Source organism: Dendronephthya gigantea, unplaced genomic scaffold, assembly GCF_004324835.1.
Source record: "Dendronephthya gigantea isolate DGI-Jeju-01 unplaced genomic scaffold, DenGig_1.0 000006F, whole genome shotgun sequence".
In the NCBI taxonomy this organism is placed as follows: Eukaryota; Metazoa; Cnidaria; class Anthozoa; order Malacalcyonacea; family Nephtheidae; genus Dendronephthya; species Dendronephthya gigantea.
The window spans coordinates 1,392,074-1,417,810 of NW_021163016.1; the positions used below are offsets into that span (position 1 = coordinate 1,392,074).

The 25,737-nt window shown below is 35.7% G+C and overlaps 2 protein-coding genes across 4 annotated transcripts in view; both read left to right on the top strand.

Moving 5' to 3' along the window:
- Positions 1-25,737, top strand: part of LOC114516444 (serine/threonine-protein phosphatase 6 regulatory ankyrin repeat subunit C-like) — a 39,000-nt gene that overhangs the window by 11,136 nt on the left and 2,127 nt on the right. Inside the window, exons 1-16 of one of the 2 annotated variants that reach the window (XM_028535927.1) lie at positions 13,277-13,350; positions 14,196-14,311; positions 14,542-14,694; positions 15,700-15,804; positions 17,423-17,479; positions 18,051-18,107; positions 18,518-18,646; positions 19,341-19,466; positions 19,690-19,746; positions 20,312-20,776; positions 21,029-21,308; positions 22,077-22,236; positions 23,383-23,469; positions 24,165-24,245; positions 24,986-25,155; positions 25,295-25,637. In XM_028535927.1, the coding sequence (XP_028391728.1) occupies positions 14,547-14,694; positions 15,700-15,804; positions 17,423-17,479; positions 18,051-18,107; positions 18,518-18,646; positions 19,341-19,466; positions 19,690-19,746; positions 20,312-20,776; positions 21,029-21,308; positions 22,077-22,236; positions 23,383-23,469; positions 24,165-24,245; positions 24,986-25,155; positions 25,295-25,637 (2,265 nt within the window). In that variant the 5' untranslated portion in view covers positions 13,277-13,350; positions 14,196-14,311; positions 14,542-14,546. Of the gene's footprint in view, positions 1-13,276; positions 13,351-14,195; positions 14,312-14,541; positions 14,695-15,699; positions 15,805-17,422; positions 17,480-18,050; positions 18,108-18,517; positions 18,647-19,340; positions 19,467-19,689; positions 19,747-20,311; positions 20,777-21,028; positions 21,309-22,076; positions 22,237-23,382; positions 23,470-24,164; positions 24,246-24,985; positions 25,156-25,294; positions 25,638-25,737 lie in introns of those variants that run through there. The other variant, XM_028535926.1, reaches the window with a different exon arrangement.
- On the top strand, positions 67-12,199 carry LOC114516443 (transient receptor potential cation channel subfamily A member 1 homolog). Of its 2 annotated transcripts, XM_028535923.1 has the most exons (16): positions 67-197; positions 552-614; positions 1,080-1,547; positions 1,812-2,115; positions 2,406-2,565; positions 2,743-2,829; positions 3,340-3,420; positions 5,572-5,741; positions 5,884-6,226; positions 6,799-6,988; positions 8,150-8,374; positions 8,996-9,087; positions 9,162-9,401; positions 9,606-9,911; positions 10,936-11,070; positions 11,768-12,199. In XM_028535923.1, exons 1-16 carry the CDS (start codon positions 80-82, stop codon positions 11,930-11,932), a joined length of 3,147 nt encoding a protein of 1,048 aa, XP_028391724.1. In that variant the 5' UTR covers positions 67-79; the 3' UTR covers positions 11,933-12,199. The 2 variants fall into 2 exon arrangements, with proteins under 2 accessions (XP_028391724.1, XP_028391726.1); XM_028535925.1 differs by lacking the exons at positions 10,936-11,070; positions 11,768-12,199 and adding an exon at positions 10,809-10,906.

A 25,737-nucleotide genomic window follows, 5' to 3' on the forward strand; every position in this document is an offset into this window, starting at 1 on the left:
TCTAATGGTTGATCTAAATAACGATCAGTTATGCAATTCGATCTTGTTCATTTTGTGATTTGTAGAAAAGCTGTATTTAATGAGCTGTACACGGGGTGTAGTAGATGAGAGATTAAAGATCAGATGCTGTAACATTGCAACAGCAATATATCTTGACGATGATCCCAACTTAAGGACTTTTCTTAAGCTTCAAAAAGGTAGGCCATAAGCCAGGGGCATAAGGTATAAGAGAATATAAACAATTAGTGTCATGAACATTAGGTGATTTTTAATTTAGTTACTCCCATAGGCTAAATGCCCATGCTATGATTTAGATGTTCTTATGAAGACGATTTAGGTATGGCACTTTAAAAGTAGAAATTAAATTGTGTCCAAGGGAAAAAATCCCCTGATTTCTCTTCTGGGCATGTGAATTTCGTATTAAAGCCATGGCTACAGCTAATGTACCCGGTTGCATCTTCTTCCCTCTTGGTAAATTAAATCTGCATTTTGGAGTAAGACATTCACAGGCAAAGAGATCATTTGGTTGAATGTATGGGTTTTTATCTTAGACACCACAGACGGAATGAAGAATACTTTAGGGGAAAGATCTCCGTTGCTCGAGAATATAAAAGGTAAAATAGCATTACATGATATAACAGTCATTATTTTGCCGTTTAAAATGAAGCGAAATTGTTTTCCTTAGGAAAAACAAATTTTGATGAAGTTTGTTATATAGGCAACAATTCTGAATGAAAAGATTCTGTTTGAAATTTGTTGATGGAACGTCGCTAAATTTTGTCACAGACTCTTCCTCAAAACATGTGCGAAAAATCGATTATTGAATCTGTTACTACTCTTATAAAACGAAATTCACCAGAATTCAGATAAAACATAAGACGCAAAATGAGTAAAGAGGTTTTGGACTACAATGTACCCGTTTTCAGATTTTTTTTGTTAATAAAATGGACATGCAGTTGACATCAATTTTCTCAATTCCATATAACACAAGTTAAAATTTATCAACAACTAAGCATTGGAGTTGTTCGACATTTTTTAAAGTTCTTTCGTTTACGCGAATATTTTTTTTTGTTTCTAAGAACCACAGTTCCGAATCGAGGATATTCAACGTCGTATACTAGAAGCTGTGGAGCTGAACAGTTTGAGTTGTTTACATGCGCTTTGCGAGATTTATCAAAATAATCCCATTTCAAATAAAGCCGAAGATATCCATCTGTTCCACCGCCGCTATGGTTTATCTTTCTGGCCATTGAGCGAACGTCCAAAAGAGACTGCTCTTCACCTTATTGCGAACAAACATTCTTCAATCAAAGCGATGAAGGTTTTACAAGAACGACCGCAATTCCTGAACGATTTTTCAGACATTCCGGACAGTCATGGATCATCACCACTGCTTTTGGCGATAAAGCGTAACAATATGGAGGTGGTGAAGGTATTGCTGGATAGGGAACCAGACGTGAACAAGCGAAATAAACATAATGAATCGCCTATTCTTGTAGCTGCCTTAAATGACCATGCAGATGTTATAAAAGAAATGCTGGAGAAATGTGAGTTTATATAGTATATTGTATAAAATATCTCAAACAAATTAAGGAGTTGATACTCAAAGCTGTCTGTGATATGATGGGCAAGTACATTCATTCACATGAATCTAATATTCTTATCCAAATTGGAAGTTAAAAAACGTGCACGATCATATATAATTATGAAAACTAAGTAGGTTAATCCAATTCGATATGATAAATTCAGTGAAATGTGATAATGTTATTCTTCGATATAACCAACAGGAACGATTTTTAATATTTTGACAGCAAATCTAGATGAAACTAAACTTCTTGAGGTTATGAAAAACATTGATGGAAACGGCCATTCTATTCTTTATCCTGCCTCTCAAAGTGGAAAACCAAAGGTTCTTAATCTCATTATGGAGCAACGTTGGTGGCAGGAATGTTTCGACCAGGAGGTTAATAAGACTGAAGAATGGGAGTCATTCGTTGGCAACGTTTGTGCGTCAGGATGTTACGAACTGGCAAGAATATGCTTACAACACAATAATAATACTACCCCGAATGAGAAAGGAGATGAAGGTGCAATTTCAGTTACCCCTCTTATGAGGTAAGAATAATTCATTTCTTATATGTATATATAATTTTAATGAATTTTGAGACAGTGACGGAGCCGGCCTTACTCAAATTGCTGCAGCACAGGGTATCTAAATAGCGATGTTATTTGTAATGAATCTCAAAAAAATAATTATTTTAGACAATTAATTGAACTATTTTAAAGGCATTTTAGAATGTTAATATATCCAGATGTGAGCTGTTACAATTCATTGAGACCAATCCGTCACTGCCAAGCCAAGCTTTTGTGTATGAAGTGGTTTTTTATTCCCTTATGCATAACAGAGCGGTCGAAGCAAACCAAGGTGAAATTGTCAAACTTATTATTGACCGTTCACGGGGCTATGATCCTTTTATGATTTGTGACGAACATGGTAAAAATGTCTTCCACTACGCTGTGAAGAACCCTGATATTCTACGTTATCTTCTTGAAAAGCTTAAAGAGGTAAGTAGGTTATACGTTGATTTATTTATAAAGATAATGTTTTCCCTCATTCTGTATCATTATATAATAAACTCCTCAAGCATGTGAAACAATGTTAGACGTCTTTGATTGATATAAACAAGGGTTTTAATTCGCTATAGCTTTTAAGATACTATCCAATTTTCTTTGCATTTTCAGCTCGGAAATAATACCGAGGTTATTAATATAATGGACGAGTGGGAAAACACACCAATCAAGCTTGCAGCAGTTGGAGATATAGAGGAGGTATAAAATATTTAGGGTCTAAACGGAGCTGGATGCACGGTAATAAACAACGTCGTTTTAAAACTTGTATTGTAAATTTAGAAATTGAGTCAAATGTTTTTTAAATTGATGATATCCAAAATCAATTCTCACTTATGAGCTCGATTACGTTTTCATTAGTTCAATTTGGAAATTATGGTGTGGAGAGTCAAACAAACAATGTTTCCACTGAGTTTTCAATAAAAATGAAAATTTATACCACAAATAATTAGGTGTTTGAGCAAACTGCTTTCTATTCAGTATGACAATGCATATATGAATATTCTATAAGCAAATCTGCTCAAAATCTAGTTAGACTGCCCTCTCCTGGTATAAATTTGGAAATTATTAAAATCAGTTGGCTGTTGTGTGCATCCGACCGAATAAAATAATTACCAGATCGGGTAATCTGATCCCTATTGGTTGAAATAGCTATAAGAGCGTTCTCCAAGGCATGCACTAACTCATCAATATTTTATATTCTTTTGATAGAGCTTCGAAATGCTCTTAGAACACACTACAAATAAAGCTGATCTATTCGCTGCCCATCTGATTGATAGTGTGGATATAGAGGTAAACGTCGAGAGGTTGTTCTTCCGACACATTTTCCGGTTGTACCTGACGGATAACTTAGCAACTGCCATGTAGTACTGCATAATTGGCGCGGTTTATACTAGACACGGATTATCCGTCAGGACGAATGATCCGTTTGGCAGATTTATTCGTCCAAGGGGCTGTTTACATGAGCCCGGTTACCCGAGATTCAACGAAGCGTGAGATGATTTCGAGGTATTGAAATGAGCAGATAGCATGATCATGGCAATCGTATAATCAGCACAACAATAGCATGTGCTTGTTTGGTGTCATAAAGACTTATTTCAATACCTCAAAGTCCTCTCACGCTTCGTTAAATCTCGGGTAACCGGGCTCATGTAAACAGCCCCTAAGTAAACACACGACAAACTATCTGGACGAACTATGTAGACGAATATGTCAGACGAAACAGAATCGTACGTTTAGAAAGTGCGGGTGAATTGGGAAATTAATTGTGTGATTAAAAGAGTTCACAAGATGCCGTTTTATGATGCGGCACGAAATTGCCAGGAATGATGCGGCAAGACGAACTACCCATTCAAATTCATCTGAATAAACGAATGGACGTACGGATACTGAACTCGTGTTGACGCATGATCCGTCTGTTTGCCCGTATTTACACACCACAAATCTATAAGCACTTCTCATTTCGGCACGAAGGTTGATTGGAAAGAGAACTAGCTGCTAGTTTGACGAGAAACACCCTTTTATAGCCTTACATCTTATTCAGTTTATATAATAATCCGCCTATTTAAGTAGAGGATGTTGTTGTGTCGTACGCAGCATAGACACTGAGCTATATTATAATTCCTGGAGGACTTGCTCCTGGCCAGAAAGTGAAGCAAAAAAGATGGCGGATTTTCAGATTTGCTGACGCCACATGGTCCCCTTTGCCCATGGTAATTACCACTGACATACCGCGATACAAAGTCAAAAACTGTGTCCGTCACCCTCCCGAGTTTTATGAAAATATCTTAGGTTTTCGAACTTATATTTCGGTATATATTTTTTTTCGCATTTCATTTAAAAATTCACTCTTTCCCTGCTCAACAAATTGAATGGAGAAGTGGCTTCGCCGTCCTGCTCTAAGTGATGTTGTGAATGGCTTAATTCATCTATCGGAAATATTAATACCTCAGGTAAGTCGCTTTTCAAAACTTTTTTTGCTTTTAATAATTGGACGATACGTCACGAAGTATAATAAAACAACTACCAAAGCGCCTGATCCAGTAATTCCTTTGAAATCAGTGTTATAAACGGCGCGCAAATATCGTTTGTACGATTTTTATTATGCACTCGTTGCGAAGGATCGCAAACTCACTCGTTCGCTGCGCTCACTCGTTCGTATTGCGATCCTTCACAATTCGTGCATAAAAATCGTACGCATGCACTCGCCAACCATGAAGTAATCTCTATATATCCTATGCAAATATGACTTGTTGAAGTACTATGACCATTCAGCAAGCTGATATGCATATTTGGCATGAAGTTCTACTTCTAAGGACAACATCATGTAACCTTTAGCACATGTGATTGATATCCGTAAACAATATTCCACATTTCCGACAAAGCTCAAAAAATATTCAAGTATTTGAAAAACATTTCAGTATAAAGAAATGTATGAATATAAATGAAAATAAATAAAATAAAATGAAATAACCTGTCAGCTAATCGCATAAAATCCCTCGTCCACGATATTTTTTGATATTTTTAACACGTTTTAATATTCATTTTTTCTGGCATTGAAAAAAACAGCGTCTACAACTTTTATATAACTAATATAAACGCATTATTGCAACCCTTTATAGCACAATAGATAAATCGAAAAATACAAAACCACAAGGCTTCGCGGCAAAAACAATTTGTTTTTAAAATTTTATAGAAAACAGGGGGGATACGGTCGTTTAGATAAACCAGGGGGAGCATTCTCTTGTAGCGGGCTCCTATTTGAGCCTCATCATTGCAGGTAATTACCATGGGCAAAGGGGACCATGTGGCGTCAGCAAAGCTTCTGCGCATGCGCAGAAGGGCGAAATGTTTTTAGAAAAAAACATTAGGAGCAAGTCCTCCGGGAATTATAATATAGCTCAGTGAACATATATGAGAAGGTATCCATGCACTCTTAAATAGCTTCTAAAGAAAGGTCTTGTCGACTGGAAAAGAAAAGATCCCAAAGCAGTAGCTGATCTGCTGAATGGCGAGCACGAGAAACATCAGCCGTTCTTAGAGGCCGCTAAGAAAGGAAAAGTCGAGTTACTACAATTTTTCTGGGATGAAGGAGCGAATTATTCACAAAGAACGTAAGGAGTTAACGTTTGAATTTCACGTTATATGAATGGAAAATGTGTGTTACTGCTTTAGACTGACAATTTTCATATAAAAGCTTAACAAACGAAAACATGCAACGAAATAATTTGAAGTATATTTATAAATTTTACATAGTCCAGAAGATCAAACTGTTCTTCATTATGCTGTGCTTTCCGGGGAGCTGGCTGTCGTGGAATTTCTGCTGGAAAAAAACGAGTTCCTAGAAATGATCGATTTCACCGATGAGATAAACATTAGTGCAGCTGGTTATGCCACAAAGCTCGGAAAGGCGGAGATATTAAGATATATGTTGGAGAAAGGTGCGCAAATAAAAAGCGACACGAAGACGGCCAGACTCAACATCTTGGATTGTGCGTATGGACATTTTGAAACTGCCGAGGAATCTATCAAAGAAATTATCGAGTTTTGTACAACACAAAAAAAAGTAAAATATAAAAAAACACAATTACTTAAAGAGGTAAACAAATAGCTATGTACATACAAATGCAGGTTGTAACTTTTAGCTAATAATAGACTTATGTACGTAACGAGTCGTGACGCCTGCTAGGAATTCTGGTCTTACTGGTCGTGGCGGGAAATTTTGAAGTGTGAATTTTTCACCGTAACTATTAAACCCGAATTCCTTGCAGGCGTGACGGGTTGTTACGTCTTATTATGCATAAGGGGCCGGTTGTATCAAAGCCGGATAGCGCTATCCGCCGGATAGTGATTTTTTGAACCGTTCGAAAAATGCTCGAAAAGCGAGAAAATTTCAGCTTGGAAGCAACGATTATTAAAGAGGATCTTCGATTTAGGAATACTAAGATTTAATCAAAGTTGTTGCAAACAACGGGCGATTTTGAAGCGATTGAAAAAACCACTATTCGGTGGATAGCGCTATCCGGCTTTCATACAACCGGCCCAAGGTCTATTATAATGTCATTCTAGAAATACTTGCCATCGCATGAATACCAATATACTAATAAAATTACCTCATTTATCACCGTGCATAAGCATATTTCAACGAATTATTTTCGTGTTTTTTTTCAGTTGTTCGAAGACACGTATTTTGGTGCTGATCGTATTATGGCACAACTGATTGAAAAAACACCTGAAGTCGCCATGATGATTTTTGACCTGTGTGTTCAGGAACAAAAATATCATAGCCACCGTTCTTATGGCGAAATGAAAGTGGAAAGAAGAATGATATACTTGTTCTTTCCATTCAAACGGAAAAATCGTAAGTTCGCAAATTTAATTTATGTTAACCATCTTTGTTATCATTTGGTATTAAGTATACGTTGGATGAAGTCTCGCCAAAGAGTAAAATGCTATATATACACAAATATGAGTGCGATATTAGTGTATATACGATATAACCTTGTTTGCAAGGTCTGATATACACTCTGGGTTCTTAGAATTGGGGAACCATTGTAATATTTTCTGATAGACAAAGCAATTTGCGCACCATGCAGTTACCCTCAGACCAATGGAGTCCTAAATTATTACGACAAGTTTGAACCAGGCCTAGACCTTAGACACAATCCACACAGGTTTGGACCCGGGAGTCGACAGTTACAGCATTGATGAAAGATTTATTTTCTTTCAAAGACTAATAGATTTAATTGACTAAAGCTATTTGAATTATAGAAAACTCTTACTCGGTAATAATGATATGATTGATGAAAATTTATCTGATCGAAAAAAAATGCACAATATACCTTCAGTGCATACCACTTATTAAACCGAATTTGAGGTCCGTACTAGAAAAATATCAGACCGAGGTCTTGACTGTACGGACTGAGCGATAGCGAGGTCCGTACATAGAGACCGAGGTCTGATATTTTTCCAGTACGGACCGAACGTATTCGGTTTAATAAGGGATTTATTATATGGCATAAAGTACTTAGTTTATATTCATTTATACAATGCGCTGCAGCATTCTTGCCGGCTCTTTCGCCAGCCAGTCGCCAAGCAAGCCTTGAAGTGGCTTCCAAAACTTTTTTTTACTCGTTAAATAAGAATGATACAGTAATATAAACAAAAATCAAAGATGAATAAATATAATATTCACATGTACCAAATATTCGTCCATTCTCCGTCGATATTTTTCGTGTCAAAAAATAAAAGTGCAAGCTTGTTTTTGTTCAAAAATATGAGAGTTGGACCGTTGCTACGGCAACGGTCTAATACTGGGGGATTCCAGACCGGCAAAGAACCAAACAGAGCATGCCATTTTAGTCACGAGACCGCGTGCCATATAATAATGAATGTCTTTTTTTTACTTTGCTGCCTGAATAATCATTTCTGCATGCATGCGTGCACTGTATTTTATACTCGGCTAAACTTAACATTTACGGTTTAAATGGTGCATATGAATGAATTATACTTTTTTGTGAAGCTAAAGACAATGCTAAAGACAAAGGCCAAGCGGATGGAAAGCTTGAAGCAATTGAAAGCATGGTTGACAATGAAAGAGACGACTGTTTGGGCCATCCACTTGTTCTAAAGTTTCTTAACTACAAGATGCATTCAAAGGGTGTTAAAAAATGGTTCTATTTCAATGTTTTTTTCTACCTCATATTCCTGCTCAGTTTAACAGTATATAGCACTCTTCAAAGTCAAGGTAATAATATATGATTTGATCAATGGTGGATCTAGGTGTGTGCAAAATAAATTACTACAGCTTAAAATCGGAATAGCATTGGTAGATTTTAACGTAAAAATATTCGTTTCAAGTTTATAACCAATAGCATTGTTACACCCCTAGATCCGCCACTGGATTTGATGTGATATTTGATATTTGACAAAACAATACAATGGGATACAATACAATGCTATTCAATGGGATACCATGCAATGCTATGCCTATGCAATGAAATACAATAGAATGCAACTTAGCATCAGATGCGGTATAATAACTGCATGCCTAAGTAGACAAAACACTTCTCGACGTTTTGACCTGAGGGCCTTCGTCAGGAGATTTTTGTCTATTTAGGCAGTTGTTATACCACATTTGATGCTTAGTTATTTGAAGACGCTGCCACGCTGCTCCTTGGTTATATTGGAACAATACAACGCAATGAATGAATCAATGCAAATCAACGCGATGCGATGCCACGCAATGCAATACAATGGAATTCAAGACAATAAAATACAACTTTAACAAGTCTTATCTTATTCAATTCATACTGTGTTATATGCAAAAAAATTCAACGTGAAAAGATATATGTTTTTTATGTTCTAGGACTATACGACTTAAAATCACCAGGAATGATTTCATTATCGGTTATTATTTTGGCCTTTTGTGCATTTCATTTCATCAAAGAAATATTTCAGGTTTGTGGCCATTTCATGTAACATAAAACACATTCTAATTCGTCTTGATATATTGTATCCGTGTCCTTGTATAGTTCGGTTTATATGCTGCTAGTTATACTAAAGACTTCGAAAATTACATCGAATGGGTGATATTCATCTGCGCTGTCATTTATGTGGTGCCTGGAGGAAGTACGAAGACGAAAGTACAGATTACGGCTGGAGTTATTTCGGTGTTTCTCGGATGGATAAACTTCTCTTTTTTCCTGAAAAGATTTTCATTGTTTGGGATCTACGTCATAATGGCTAAAAGAGTTTTTCGTACCGTCTGCCAGGTATACGTTGAACTTGAAGAACTTTGAAGGAGTATTTAAGCTGACTGCAAGCAAATTTTCCCATACCTTTGCAGTCACAAGAAAATCATAATTTATTGTTCAATAATTTCAACAGTAGTAGTTTATTGTTATACTGAAATGGTTTGTTTATATAACGCTTAAGGTTTGTGGCACTGAAATGTTGGGGTTTTTTTTCAACAACAGGTGTTACCATTCGTCTTGTTGTTCATCGTTGCGTTCTCGCTGTCATTTTCGCTGCTAATTCGTCTAGATAAAGGTTTCAAAAATATTCCAATTTCTATTCTCACAACATTCGTCATGATGACTGGAGAGTTGGACTATCGGGATATCTTTCTACAAAGCGGACCATTTCACGTTTTGCAAAAGATAGTTCTTGTGTTATTTATTCTTACGATCACCGTCACCGTGATGAATTTGCTGACTGGTCTTGCTGTTGGGGATATTAATGACATCATGGCTCGTTCGAAAGAAGAAAAAAGAATTTCTAAGGTATAATAACTTTAATAGATGCCCATGTTCACTGCATGCATAGCCAACAAGGAGGAATCTCGTTTTAAGCAAATCGCCATATTTTTTTACATTTTTCAAGCAAGCCAATCAGAATTACTAAATTTTTAATACTTCATGTAAAATGGTATATATTCTACTTTTTATCAAAATTTATGCAATCTGATTGGTTTACTTAAAATATAAACAAACTTGCTGCATGATTGGATTAAAACGGAATTCCCCTTTGCTTGCATGACCAGGTATGGTCACGCCAGAAAGACACAAGCTTGATTTCTTTCACACTTTTATTTTTAGGCGTATTTAGGCTATGTGCACTCGAGCGTTGTTTTTGAGCTTTTTCAAAATCGTTTTTGTCAATTTTTTTGTTTATACGCCCTGTCCACACGATCTAAAGAAAAATTTGCTCAATATGTTAAATTACCCTGAACCTCTATTGGTCTGGCGGTGTTTAAAACTGTTTTGGCAAGAGAACCGATGTGCGAAAGCGTTACCATGTGTACATAGCCTCAATTTACAATCAGGAAAGGCGTCGAGAAAAAAATTGACCCGTCCGTTTAATGAACATGATTAATTTCCAAGCTATTTTTAACAGGCATCGTCATTCACAAAAAATTTACATAAAGCTGTCGAAAACAATTGTATATCAGTCACCTGCTGTTTTTTCGAACGAAGGCGGCAAATTTCGAATGAAATCAGCCGTAGCCTACGACTACGTGCGTTATTATTTTTTACTAGAAATGCACTCATGCAGAATCTAACACTATAATTTCCTTAGAAATGATTTGCGATAACCTATGCTTTCCAAAACCTGGTACAAAAATATTCATGCTAGCATAATGATGCTACTCTCTCTCTCTCTCGCAATTTAATTTTCAGAAACATTCAACCTTTGGTGCTCCAGAAAAACATTAAGAAAATGCAAATTTTTATTTCAATGCTGTCGACTCGATATAGTCTATATTGCCTTTAAAGTCTATCTTCTGGTGGTATTTTTACTATTCAGGCGAGTCTTGTCATTACATTAGAAAGAAATTTACACAATATTCCATTCCTCCCATCGCCTGAATTTGAAGACGACGTTGAAGACCCGCCAAAGGATGAATGTCAACCATCGTGGCTAACACTCCATTGGAATAAGGTATGCTCTATTATTAGAGATTACGGAATAATTTTGAAATAATCCGATTAGTGATGGATGTAGCAATTGAATGTACAAAGAAGGAAATATGATTTCATTGGGATTTTTATACGCCAATAAGATTGCATGTCCAACCAATTCTCAACCGTGGAAAAATGTGGTTTCCTATCGCCAATTTTTAACACGCGATTATTTCGTTATTTTTTATCAATATGGTAGGTATTGTTGCAAAGGTAAATCTCCTAGTTCTTTTTTGTATAAATTAAATCGTTAGAGTCACTTTGTAATGCGTAACGGCATGTTAAAGTAGCAATGTTTTGGACACCTTCTTAAGTACTATACTATCAATAAAACACAGCCACAGAGTAAAAAACTAATGCCCAGTGTTCAGTGCATGCTGCTGATGACAATCCTCTTTTTCGACATTAGAATGATTGTTAGCGAGATAGGTTGGATCTTATTCATATTTTTAAGAAATAGATAATATCGTCAGATTTCTTGAAACAACAAAGATGCGGGCAAATTGGGACGGCCTTTTTTCAATTTGTCAAGCCACATTTCCCGAACATAAAAAGTTCCAGGTTGTTGCCATAATCATGGTTGTCTATTAGCAGACTACACGGATACTCTTTCCCATTTTTATTCCTCCCCAGTTTTATATATTTATGGAATAAAAAAAAAATTATTTGCTGCGTAGATATTTGAAGATGATGAAATTGAGGAACAATTAAAAGCAATGGCTAAGAAAAAGAAAAAGGGTTTTGGAAAACAGTTGAAGAATGAGATGAAGGATAGATTACAGAATATTGAAGCACTGTTGGAGAAGCTTCAAGCAGGGAGTAAAGATGCTTCCAGCAGTTGAACAACATGATCGAATGAGGACAGACAGTCTTTAAAGTATAAAATATCATTTTATCTTCCTATTTTTAGCTTATTTTTATTTGTCTTGTTGAATTTTCATTGTTCATAGAAAGAGATGAGTATTTTCTCCATTCATAGAATACGCATAATATCGTGTCAAGGATATTTAAATGCATGTAAACGTTTCGTTCTGTTCTCAACTTCAAGGTTTTCTTTGTTCCTTAAAAATATATATGTAGAACTCGTAAGATCTTTTAAAATAGCTTCTTTTGTAGTTTTTTAAAATTAATACCGTTATTTGTGTTTCCGATATGTTTTATCCGAAACCATTTCGCATTCTGACCTGTTAGAGTGATGATTTTGATTTGTGTGGGACACAATCATTTTATATTTACGTATATCGAAGTTTTTTTTTAATTTGTGCTTATGTTTTTTACCGCACTATATCAGAGCTTGGACATCATTTGGACATTATCCTTTGAAGCAGAATAACCTAGAATCTTTGGAATATATGTGTACTTCTTTCCATTCAGGACTCCATAGGTCAGAGACAAAGGACAACTTGTAATTTTTCGCTCTGTTGAATAGCGACTTCCTCTCTGCGATAGCGACTTCCTCTACCCGAAAACTTCCTATAATAATTGTAAATACGTTGAAGTGCAAAGTGTTAAGTGATCTTCTTCATTCGGCTATATATACCCGCTTTTTTGCTAAAACATGAATATTAAACAATTTCACAAGCAATGAGTAAAGAACATGCATATTTTCAACGTTTACTCAAACATCTTGGAAATCTGTTGACTCTACCACACAGCGAGTGATTCGATCGAAGTCTACTAGTACTATGGGTCATTTGCTTTATTACTTTCGTATTTATCTACGTCGCAGTTTTGTCTCCTAAGAGTTGTGGTGCACAGCTTTGTCTAATTTGCCGATGGGCGATTTGATTTCGCTCGCATGATACGGCAATTCCTCCTAGAAGAACAAATAAACTGTTCTTTTGATGCTATTCGATTAATTGTGGTAAGAATATATTTAATACATATAGATTCTGGTCCTATTTTAATAATATCGCTGCTATTTCGCAGTTTGCACAGGATTGAAGATTTAATATAAGTATATAAGCGCGAATTCCAAAGGCAAAGTGTAAGACAAAGTGAATGTATCATGCGGTTTATTTACATTTTTGAACAATCGAACTTCTATACTTTTTAAAGTACTTGTGCTTCTGAATTTCGCGATCGAACAACATTTAGGTTCGCAAGGCATCTAAATGAATATGAACTGTATTGTTTATGTTCCGAAGCTTGACTTTGCTACTATTGAGCATGATAATATTGTGCCAAATCAAATAAACGTTTTTTTGTTTCATTCCATGTTTGACGTGTGCATCGTAAAAGACAAGTTAAAGGACAACTGGTAATTTTTCGTTCTGTTGAATAGCGATTTCATCTCTCCAAAAACTTCCTAAGCATTAAGCGCCCATGGCATGCATGATATGCATTGTGTATATATATATATATATATATATATATATATATATATATATATATATATATTAATATATATATATATATATACTGGTATATACTGGTTTATTTACTGGTTTATATATATATATATACTGGTTTATTTGTTGATTTATTTGCTCTACTATTGTATTGGTATTGAGCACTCTGATTTACTACGCACAGATCAAAATTTGCGTATATATATATATATATATATATATATATACTGGTATATATATATATATATATATATATATATATATAGCGACTTCCTCTCTCCGAAAACTTCCTATAAGCAGTAAGCGCACATGGCCCCATGGCATGATATGCATTGTGTGTGTGTATATATAGCGACTTTCTCTCTCCGAAAACTTCCTAATAATAGTAAATATGTTGAAGTGCAAATTGTCAAGTGATCTTCTTTATTTGGCTATATACCCGTTCTTTTATTCGAACATGAATATTAAACAATTTCACAAGCAGTGAGTAAAAGAACATGAATTGTTTCAACGTTCACTCAGACATCTTTCAAATCTGTTGACTCTAACACACAGCGAGTGATTCGGTAGAAATCTACTGGTACTATAAATGATTTGCTTTATTATTTTATTCCTGTATATAACGCGTGTTCTGATTGGTCGAAGCCCGTGTTTTGATCAGGCCATCAAAACACGGAAATTTAAAGTTTTAAAGAATTTAAATTTAAATTCATGCCGTGTCGTTGTTATCTTATACTATTTTTTATTTTTTTAGGCCTTGTCGTTGTTATTGTCGTTGAAGGACAGAATTGGAGCAAGGCTACAAGTGCAAGCGATTCAAATCGTTCAGCCCTGGTATTTCATCGTGCGTGTAGCAGCGTGTAATTTAAGGTGAAGAAACATTAATTTATCCATGCATGCATGCATTAGAAATTTATATTAGGATTCGCGACTGTCGAATCGTACACCCTGACTTGGTGTACGTTGCTTGATTTGGGTCGTTTTCCACTTCAACGCGACGAAAATGCGACGTATAACCTGGGCCTGCATCTCGGGTAAACAGGCTCATGTAAAAGATGGGTAGATAGATCTCAACTTCCTTTGATACAATTCCGATTTAGATACAATGGAAAATTTGTCGGACGGAGCGCCTAAGAAAGAAGACCCACCTCCAGAAGATGAAACGAATGAAAAAGATGACAACCTTTTGAGTTTTGCTAAAGGCGGGAATGATGTGGAAGAACCATATTCAGATGATAAGAAAGATGCACAGGGTGAGTAAAAAAACACCGACACCTTTGAAATTCATAGCCGCGAACTTATGGCTGGAATTTGACAATTCCCATTGTGTACAATCAACAAGACGTGGTTAATTAATGCGGAAATGGCACGTGTGCTAGAAAAACGATTTGACAAAACTGGTGTTTTTTATTTACAGAGCTTAGAATGCATTTTAACTGCCAAGGGGAAAAAACTTTATGTTTTACATTGATTAATGGGTTCACTTATTTGATATGCTTCGTAAACCCATGAGATATTTTAGGCAATTTCTGTCACATTACATGCAGCCGTTATGCGGCTAATTTGAATTTCAAAAATGTCCGGGGTTTTTTCTCACCCTGTACAACACGGCCGCGAGTGTTGTAAACATTACTGAAACAATAGCGTGTGCTTTTTTGGTTTCGAAAAGACCTATTGACCACACTATACTGGGTGGGTCAATGATATTTCACAGTACAGACCGAACAAGCGAGATCAATAATCTGTTTATTATATGGATGAACTGCATGAGACATCCCGGATACCTGTCCAAATACGGAACTTACGGACCGCTCGTCATCCAGTCAGAATGGAGGGATGTAAAAAACCATGTAACAATACTTTTTAATTATGCCTCATATAAACGTTAACATTCATGCAAAAAAGGCCACGATAGATATATAGCTAGCTACCTTGCGGCCTGTTGAAAGAGCGGAGGGGATGTTTTAAAAATTTGTCGTCGGATTGAAGTACTCCAGTATTAGTTATTTCCAAAATTGTTTTACAATTGAACATACAAAAATTATCCAAAGTAGACATGGGGTTGTAACCCCCTTGCCTGAATGTCCTGAGGTGGTGAAGGGTGATATATTCCTAGAACTAAGGGGTGGTATCCCCTGTAATTGAAGTTGGGGTGTTAATCCCCTGAGAGTAAAGAAGTGGTGATAATTCCCTATAACTGAAGGGTACTATAAGAGTGCCACATACTGATAATTGTTCATTGCCATTTTTTTCCACAGAGTCTAAAAATGAATGTCTTGAAGTCGAGCTTACAACTCATCTTTTCCGTCCAGAAGCTCTCGTATCAAACGAAGCTTATGTTTATCAACCTGATTTTGCAACAGGTATAAAAATATTTAAATGTTAACACTTTAACACAATCATATCGTGCTGATACGTTCTTCCCCAGGGGCACTGGATATGTTAAGTCAGGGGGGGGGGGGGTATTCATCGATTGCTTTTAAAGTCTGCTAACATGAAAATATTAATTCCCGCTGATCACCGTTAAAAACGAACTTTCTTATTGAGCTGTGATAATTTATCCTGACTTACCTGGATCCGGTACTGACCTAAGTATAATTCCTAATCTCCTACCCTCGAACAGCACTTCGCACTTGTTCGGGATATAAATAATATACCTGGGCCCTACATATAGATATCAATATCAGGTAACTGTCTGATATTGTCTACTCATGCATATACCGAATTTTTAGCAATCTTATGCTTATCACACTAATATGTATTTGTCCCCATATATCTAACGGAAAGTGATAAAAATTCCTTGTTATAAGTTTCCTTCTAAAACTTTTTCTTTCGACCCACTTCTATATTACAAAGTACCCCTTGTATATATCTCACTTATATAGGAATATATCTTATACATATAGTTCTGATTCATTGTTTTTAGTGAATTCTGTTTCGTTCATTTAAATGATATTATAAATGATATGTTGCATGTGTATAGAAACTTCTAATGAGGAATATTCAATGTAGCCAGATATAGAAAACAATCTATGTAGAACTAGGTTAATATAATAGCGTGTATATTGTCTACTAATCCAGGGTTGCCCCTAGAAGCATAATTGCTCAGTGCATATTCATATACAGCTGATTCAATTAAGTTTGTGACAGGCAATAGGCAAATGTAAATTGTAAGCGCGAACAGTGTCATGGGTCCAGTGCATTTGACTAATGCATCGACATATTTTGAATGGTGTCGTTAATGGACGCTAATTATTTTATTATGTTATCATTCGACCAAACAATGACACATATGAAAAAAGCGGTGATTTTGCAATTCCCAAAGGAACATGCGAGCAAACAGTTAGATTGATAAATAGTGCATTTGGTGGATCTCCGTGTTAACGTTTCCTGTTGTTTGAAATTTGCCAACCTAGCGACGAACCGACATCTGTGATATTTGCAAGAAGAAAGCAGCCGCTTGTACAGATAGTCCACAAATATCAGTAAAAAAATCGCTCTCCATCGCAGGTCTGCACTGTAAGCACGGGGCATTTTTACACTACGGTTTATTAGCAGATTTCGGTTATTTCTATAATACAAAACAACGTGTATTCCACATTACCGCTATACAGTATAATAACAGCCTTAAGTTCATCCTCACACTATTCCCACGAGATGATTATATTTATACTCATCAATGCATGCTTTTCCAATAATAACTTCATTCGTTGCATAATTATGCATAAAATGCCATCAATCCCTTCATGCCTCTTGCGCGTGGAATATACATTGGGCTATTGCCTGTCACAAACTTAATTGAATCAGCTGTATTCGTCTCATGCCCAACTGACTTCTTTCGTTAGCTATTGTTTATACGGTTGTAGACTTTTAGGAACATGGGTATATTAATACAACTTCCCCCCCCCACCCCAATTAGGCTTTTAGCGACGGCCCTTTATTCATATACATACATAGCTTTAATGTCTTGTCTTGAAACAGTTATAAATTGCTCTCTTGGAGCTACTCCTGGTCAAGAAGAGCCATTACTACCGGCAGGTAAAGAATTATTAAATTAAAGTGTTAACTATGTTTTTTATTAATTTTTAAACTTAATTTACACACAGTATTCTCTGCAGGATTTACATGCATGCAAAAAACGACATTTGATAAATTATTACAAAGAAATTAAGAGAAAGAAAGTATAATCAGTCGGGCAAAAGAATGAGTCGGGCATAAGGTGGCTTAAGCTTCTAGCTACAGCCCTAATATACCTTGCTTTTCACGAGAGCTGTATCTACGTTCAGTAACTTATGCACAAAAACATCGGTTTACACGCGGTTTTGATATTATGGATCAATGCTGCTAGTGCTCACGTTAACAAGGAGGTATTTGGTTACATTTTTCAAGCTAAGCCTTTCAGACTAATACTTCATGATATATCATGGCAATTGTGGCAAATGGCTTTTTACTGAGATACATGTTCATATTTGTGCATTTTGATGGGGTTACTAAAAATGTTAACAAACTTGCTGATTGGTCTAAAACGAAACTTTTCCTAAGTCCAAGATTGGTAAGTTTCCCGATTACTGTTCTTCAGATTCATCTTTTTTCTTTTTTCGCACCACAGACTGCGTCGAGTTTGTTTCACAGCAAGAACTTACTCCGTTGTTTGAAAAGGAAAGAGGTGAAGTAAACCAGGTTTTCACTCTTGGAATAGTTATTTTTAATGTTTTTTTTTAAACTTTCTCCTCTGCAATTTTTCATGTTTCCTTTTAATATCATTTTCTCCAGGATGTACAATAAGAAGTATTAAAAAATTTATATTATAACGTTTCGGGCAGTTTTACCATATTCTTTAATATTTCAGCAAAATAAATATTCTGAAACCTTTTGTGCTGTAGCTACGTCATTCAGTAAATAAGATCTAAACGAAACTTGAATAATTATTTTGTTCGAAATTTCATAATGATATTGTTTGTTAGTTGAAACAAGGAAAAGGAAGGTCGTATCGTTATATTCAAATTACAGAACTAATATTTGGTCACTGCATTTGGTTTGCAAATGAACCACATTTCTCATCTGTTTTTTTTTCAGTCACCGAACAAGAAGTATACATCCTGGGAGAAATTCAAAGCCCCTCTTCGAAGTTAAATGTGACCTTACCAAAAAAGAGGATACCAAATTCAGACGAAAGATATATAAATACACAAATTCGTGATGCAGGTAAGTGTAAACAATTTGTAATTTTTAGTTCTATATGGTACATTTTTTTCATGTTGTTGGTGAAAATATCGCGAAAGGATTATGTATACGTAAACTAGAAAAAAAGTGGGGGAGGAACTCCACCCTGTTATTTTGTTAGTGATTTTTTTAGATGAAGCGCTGTCCAACATTTGAACTCCACTTTTAATTAACTACGGGCAAAAAAGTCTTATATATTAAAACATTATTTATTACTGTTCAGGAATAAATAGTTTTATAATTTAGTTAAATATACCATACAACTGAATCTTATCTTAATATTGCTTTAAAAAATGATCCCTCGCATCCACGCGTCATGTATTGTGTATATCTCGACCACCTACGTAATAGAATGGATGACATGGATGACATGTACAAATATAATACATAATTATAATAGTAAAATATCTTGAGCAAGGTTTCGTCAACCAGAGTCATAATCATGCTGCAGACCAGTGGCGGATCCGGATTAATTCAATAAAGGAATACTAAATGGTAAATTGCGAGACTTTCGGAAAACGTGAAAAAGCACGAACCGTAGGTGAATTTTCCCGCGCAAAGCGGCATTGAAAACTTTCAGTGGCGTAGCCGGCCTGTTATAAATATTATAAATATTCATTTCTTTAGAAATTTATTGTTTTTACAGTCAATGAACAACTATTTTTATCGTTTGTAGAAAAGCAGTATTTAATGGGCTGTACAATGGGTATAGTAGACGAGATATTTAAGATCAGGTGCTGTAACATTGCGACAGCAATATATCTTGACGATGCTCACAACTTAAGGATTTTCCTTCAAAAAGGTAGGTATAAAAGAGAATATAAAGAAATGGTTTCATGAGCATTAGTTCAATTATATAGGCTAAATTGACCCATGCTTTAGATATTTAGCTTCTAAGGATTTTTTAGGCATGGCACTTTAAAATTAGAAAATAAATTGTGTCCATGCAAGGGGGGGGGAGGGGAAATCCCCTGATTTATGTTCTTGGTTACAGCTAATGTACATGATGGGTTTTAATCTTATAGACACCACAGACGGCATGAAGCAAACTTTAGAAGAAAAAACGCCCAAGAAGATAAAGGGTAAAAAAACCTAACTTAGCATAGTGTAATTTTGTTCCAAGAAGCGAAATTGTTGTCCTTATAGAAAAGTGATATTTTGATCAAGTTTGTTATAGGCAACAATTCTGAATCAAAAGATTCTGTTTAAAATTTGTTAACAGGACATCGCGAAATTTTTCCTAGACTATCCCTCAGAATATGTGCGAATATTCGAATATTGCATCTCTTACTAATATATAGGTGTTATGGGCCACAATATACTTATAAAACGAAACAAACTCCGCAGAACATAATGTTAAAAACTCAAGACTTCATGCAGTTGAAACACAAGACGGAAAACGGGTATAAAGAAGTTTTCGACTACAATGTACCCGGCTTTTGGTTTTTTTGTTAAATAATAAAAAAGTTTTCCCCGGAAAAAATATATCCCGCATCTTGCGCAGCGAAATCATCTCAACTTGTTCTCATTTCCATATCACAAAAGTTATAATATAACAACAACTAAACGCTGAAGTTTTCCAAGATTTTTTAAAGTTCTTTCGCGCGCTTTACTAGGATAATTTTTTCTATGTATAATTTTTCCAAGAATCACAGTTCCGAATCGAGGAAATTCAACGTCGTATACTAGAAGCTGTTGAACTGAACAGTTTGAGTTGTTTACATGTGCTTTCTGAGATTTATGAGAAGCATCCCATAACAAGGAAGGAAGATATTCATCTGTTTCACCGCCGCTATGGTTTACCTTTCTGGCCATTGAGCGAACGACCAAAAGAGACTGCTCTTCACCTTATTGCAAACAAAAATTCTTCAATCAAAGCGATGGAGGTTTTACAAGAGCGACCGAAATTCCTGGACGATTTTTCAGACATTCCGGACAGTCATGGGTCATCACCACTTCTTTTGGCGATAAAGCGTAACAATATGGAGGTGGTTAAGCGATTGCTTGATAGGAAACCAGACGTGAACAAGCGAAATAAACATAATGAAACGCCAATTCATGTAGCGGCCTTAAATGACCATGCGGATGTTATAGAAGAAATGCTAAAGAAATGTGAGTTCATATAATATATTGCATATATATTATATATATATAACATGAATCTAATAATCTTATTCTAAACTCAAGATTAAAAAACGCGCACGATAATATATTATTAAGAAATATGTCATATCTATTATGAAATATTATTGATTTGATACTATTTTCAGTTAAAATTTATACCCACAAGATTTTTAATTTTTTATTCGTCGATAACCAACAGGAACAAAACTCAGATTTTTGAAATTTTGAAATCAAATATAGATCCTGAAACTGAACTTCTTGAGGTCATGAAAAACATTGATGGAAAGGGCCATTCTATTCTTTATCCTGCATCTCAAAGTGGAAAACCAAATGTTCTTAACCTCATTATGGAGCAACGTTGGTGGCAGCAATGTTTCGACCAGGAGAGTAAGAAAAATGGAGAATGGGAGTCGTTCTTTAGCAATGTTTGCGCTTCAGGATGTGATGAACTGGCAAAAAAATGTTTAGAACAGAATAAGGATAGACATAAAGGTGCAGATTTAGTCACACCTCTTATAAGGTAAGAATTATGTGTTTTATATATTTAAGGGTTAGAGACTGTTGTGAGTGTTTTGTTCACAAATAAACACACGCGCTGACCATACAATGAACGAAAAATTTCAATATTGCAATTCCGATATTGAAATTTCGAGTTCATTGTATGGTCGGCAAGTGCGATTATTTGTACATAAAGTCTCTAACACTTTTAATATACAATCTGAGTTCATTGATTGCAGCATTGAAAATCTAAGCTTCGCTGCAGGCTGTCATTTTTAATAAACCACGATTTTCATGGGTTATCGCGAAAAAACTATGATTTCCATGCATGATCTGTCACCAGGCAACAAGAAACCACGTGATTGATTTTGACCAATCCCGTGAGTTTGATTTAGGCCAATGCACGAAGATTGTAAATTAAAATTCTATAGACCTATTCCAATACGAGCAAGAGGCCTTTCACGAGTTACACAAGAACGGGGCTAATCAGGTTTTTTGCTGTAAAAATTTAAGAATTATTTTTATATTTCTAAATTTTGCTATGAGCAAGAGTGCAATTACAGCTCGCAAAGGGCGCAATTAATGCTCAAATCGCACTCCTCTTAGCCAATGAAATTGCAACATTCGCCAAAGTTTCCAGAAGATATATAATTAATTGAATTATTATTTCAAAGGCAATTTAAAATGTTAATATATCCAGATGTGAACTAGCTGTTACAACTCACCACTGCATGGTTTAAGCGAAGCTTTTGTGTATGAAGTATTTTTTTTGTTTCCTTAAACACAACAGAGCGGTCAAAGCAAACCAAGGTGAAATTGTCAAACTGATTTTGGATCCTAAACGTAACGATGACCTCTTTACGACTCGTGACGAACATGGTAAAAATGTCTTCCACTACGCTGTGAAGAACCCTTCTATTCTATGTTATCTTCTTGGAAAGTTGGAAAGCGTAGGTTATAAGTTGATTCTATATAATAATTTTAATAATTCATAAGTATTTTAGCCCATGAAATGAAATTAGATAAATGATAAATAGATAAGATTTTTTTTCAGCAGGATAAGGCCCTTTCTACACGAACTACATGCTGGTATCAGCAGGGGTCCTGCAAAGTTTAAAAGACAAAACAATACAAATAGAATTTTAACATGCAGAAGTACAAGAGCTTAAACAACACAAGTTTTATAATTAGATCAACCCTAAGAAGTCACATTTGGTTGCTTTATACATGACTGGTAAAGTACCATGAAGGATGGCACATTATATAATTTGTCACGTTCATTAGTATTCTTTGTGCAATGTTTCATCCTAATGAACACTTGAGAACATGGAGCAAATTTATTGCTCGACAACAAAGCGGCGTATTTGAAGTAATTTAAAATCATAATTTTTGTAAAACGCTTGATCGGCTGCGCACAATAGAGAGTTTACGATTCACTACACAGCTAGAGAAGACGCGTGAGAAAGGCTTCGTGACAAGCGTAGCCCAAGCCGCCTCGTCTCATTTTGTTCTTTCCGTTACAAAACACAACGTAAAACATCAATTTAGCAGGAAAATTTTGGTTTTTCGAAATCTTTGTTATGCAGGTTTTTGTAAGAGCAAATTTACAAAAGGTTTAGCCTAGAAGCAGTGGCGTAGCCAGCCTGACGATTTTGTCCCGCTATGTAAATTTCCAGTTACTATAATTATTCATGTCTTTAGAAATCCATTGTGTTCACAGTCAGTGAACACTAAAATATTAGCATAGCGGGACAAATCGACAGGCTGGCTACGCTACTGCCTGGAAGAAATAGAAAACGAAGAGTTTGTGGTTGAAATTCGTTGTTTATTAATTTCTGTAATCCTGCGGATAAGTAATATTCCAGTTCTAGGATAAAAATATTGACGCTACTGATGTATATTAAAAACACAATTTTATAAACAAATTGAATTGTTCAAAATGAACGATTGAATACCACAGAAAATGTTACTCAAAGAAGTCAAGCATGCAGGATCAGAAGCTTTTGATTGCTATAAACAATAAACATGGGTTTTTTTCCATAACTTGATAGTGATTGCAAGGATTTTTAATTTCAATTTTTTTATTGGGTTTTCAGCTCGGAAAGAATACCGAGGTTATTAATGTAAAGGACGAGTGGGAAAATACACCAATAAAGCTTGCAGCAGTTGGGAAATATGAGCAGGTATAAAATATTTAGGGTCTATACGGAGATGCATGGTAATACGCAACGTCGTTTCAAAATTGGTATTGTAAATTCAATAATTATAGGTTGAATAGTTTAAAGTTGAATAATCAACTATCAAATAATGATATTTCAATATATGCTTGATTATGTTTTTCATTCATGCGAATTGTATGTTTGACTCTCCAAATAATGATTTTACAGTAAAAATTTATACAATAAATTAGGTGTTTACGTAAACTGTTTTCTACCCGGTGTGACTATGCCGGCATATATCAATATACTGGTAGTAATCACAGATTATTGATGTGCGTTCGGAATGTGTTGATTTTGGTTACCGATCATTAACAAAAATGTCAACATTATAACGTCACAGTGTATGTGATCAAAAGGTTACCCGCAAAATGAGTAATTTAACAAAATATCAAAATAGAGCGAGCACATGGTCTCCAGTTGCTATGACGACACATCAGAACGAGGCAAATCTGGCATCGCAAATCTCGATATGATACGGCTAGGAAGCGTTCTCCTTCGTCGAACGCAATTATAAGCAAAGCTGCTCAAAATCTAGTTAGACTACCCCTCCTGGTATAAATTACTAGTTCTGGTAATCTGTTCCCTATTAGTTGAAATAGCTATAAGAGCGTTCTCCAAGGCATGCACTAACTCCTCAATGTTTTATATTCTTTTGATAGAGCTTCGAAATGCTCTTAGAACACACTACAAATGAAGCTGATCTATTCGCTGCCCATCTGATTGACAGTGTGGATATAGAGGTAATCCGGCGTCGAGAGGTATTCTTCCTGCAAATCTTTCGGTTGCACCTGACGGATGACTTTGCAACTGCCATGCAATACTGCGTAATTGGCGCGGTTTATACCAGAGATGGATTATCTGTCTGGACGAACGATCCGTCAGACAGATCATTCGTCTGAGTATAAACACACGACAAACTATCTGTGCGTACTGTGTAGACGAATATGTCAGACGAAACAGAATCGCGCGTTTAGAAAGTCCACAGGAGTTGGGAAGTTGTTTATGTGGTAAAATGAGTGCACAAGATGCTATTTTATGATGAATTTTTCGTAGTTTGTCCTCACTCCGTATTTATACTAACACACGGATGATTGGTCAAGACGAGCGACCCATTCAAATTGCTCTGAATAGAATAACTCTGTGGATAGCTCGTGTTGACGGATTCGTCTGTTTGGCCGCGTCTACACACGGACGAACTAAAAGACGAACTATCTTTTACTTGCTCAAATTCATCTAGGCGGATGATCCGTTTCAGTAAAAATCGAGCCAATGTCATGTATGAAGCAAAAATCTCCAAGCACTAATCATTTCGGCACGAAGATTGATTGAAGGCCTTTTGCGTGATAAATTCAGTTAAGGAAATTCCTTATGGCCTTACTTCTGATTCAGTTTATATAATAATCAAAATAGTTAAGTTGTGGACATGGTTGTGCCGTACGTAGCATAGTTTAGAAAGTATCCACACTTAACTCTTAAATAGATTCTAAAGTTGGGTCTTCTCGTCTGGAGAGAAAAGGATCGCAACGCAGTAGCTTCTCTGCTGAATGGTGATCACGAGAAACATCAGCCTTTCTTAGAGGCCGCTAGAAAAGGAAACGTCAAGTTAATGGAGTTTTTCTTGGAACAAGAAGCAAATCATTTACAAAGAACGTAAGAACTTAACGTCTGAATTTCACGTTTCAAGGAAAACGTGTTACGGTTTTGGACTGTCAATTTTCATGTAAAGGCTTCACAAACAAAAACCACTGAAATAGTTAGTTTAAAGTATAATTTTTTAAATTTTACATAGTCCAGAAGATCAAACTGTTCTTCATTATGCTGTGCTTTCCGGGGAGCTTGCTGTCGTGGAATTTCTGCTGGAAAAAAATGAGTTCCTGGAAATGATCGATTTCACGGATGAGATAAACATTAGTGCAGCTGGTTATGCCACAAAGCTCGGAAAGGCGGAGATACTAAGATACCTGTTGGAGAAAGGTGCGCAAATGAAAAGCGACACGAAGACGGCCAGACTCAACATCTTGGATTGTGCGTATGGACATTTTGAAACTGCCGAGCAATCTATCAAAGAAATTATCGAGTTTTGTACAACACAAAAAAAAATGAAACATAAAAAAACACAATTACTTAAAGAGGTAAACAAATAGCTATATATACATGTACGTACACGGATGTAGCTAAAAATAGACTTATGCATAATGACCTTACAAGCCGTGACGCCTGCAAGGAACTCTG

Coding starts and splice junctions, on each gene's coding strand:
- LOC114516443 (XM_028535923.1), top strand. CDS start 80: ATGAGCTGTACACGGGGTGTAGTAGATGAGAGATTAAAGATCAGATGC. Junction 5,742..5,883: donor GCGAATTATTCACAAAGAAC/GTAAGGAGTTAA, acceptor AATTTTACATAG/TCCAGAAGATCAAACTGTTC. Junction 9,912..10,935: donor AAGAAAAAAGAATTTCTAAG/GTATAATAACTT, acceptor TTTACTATTCAG/GCGAGTCTTGTCATTACATT.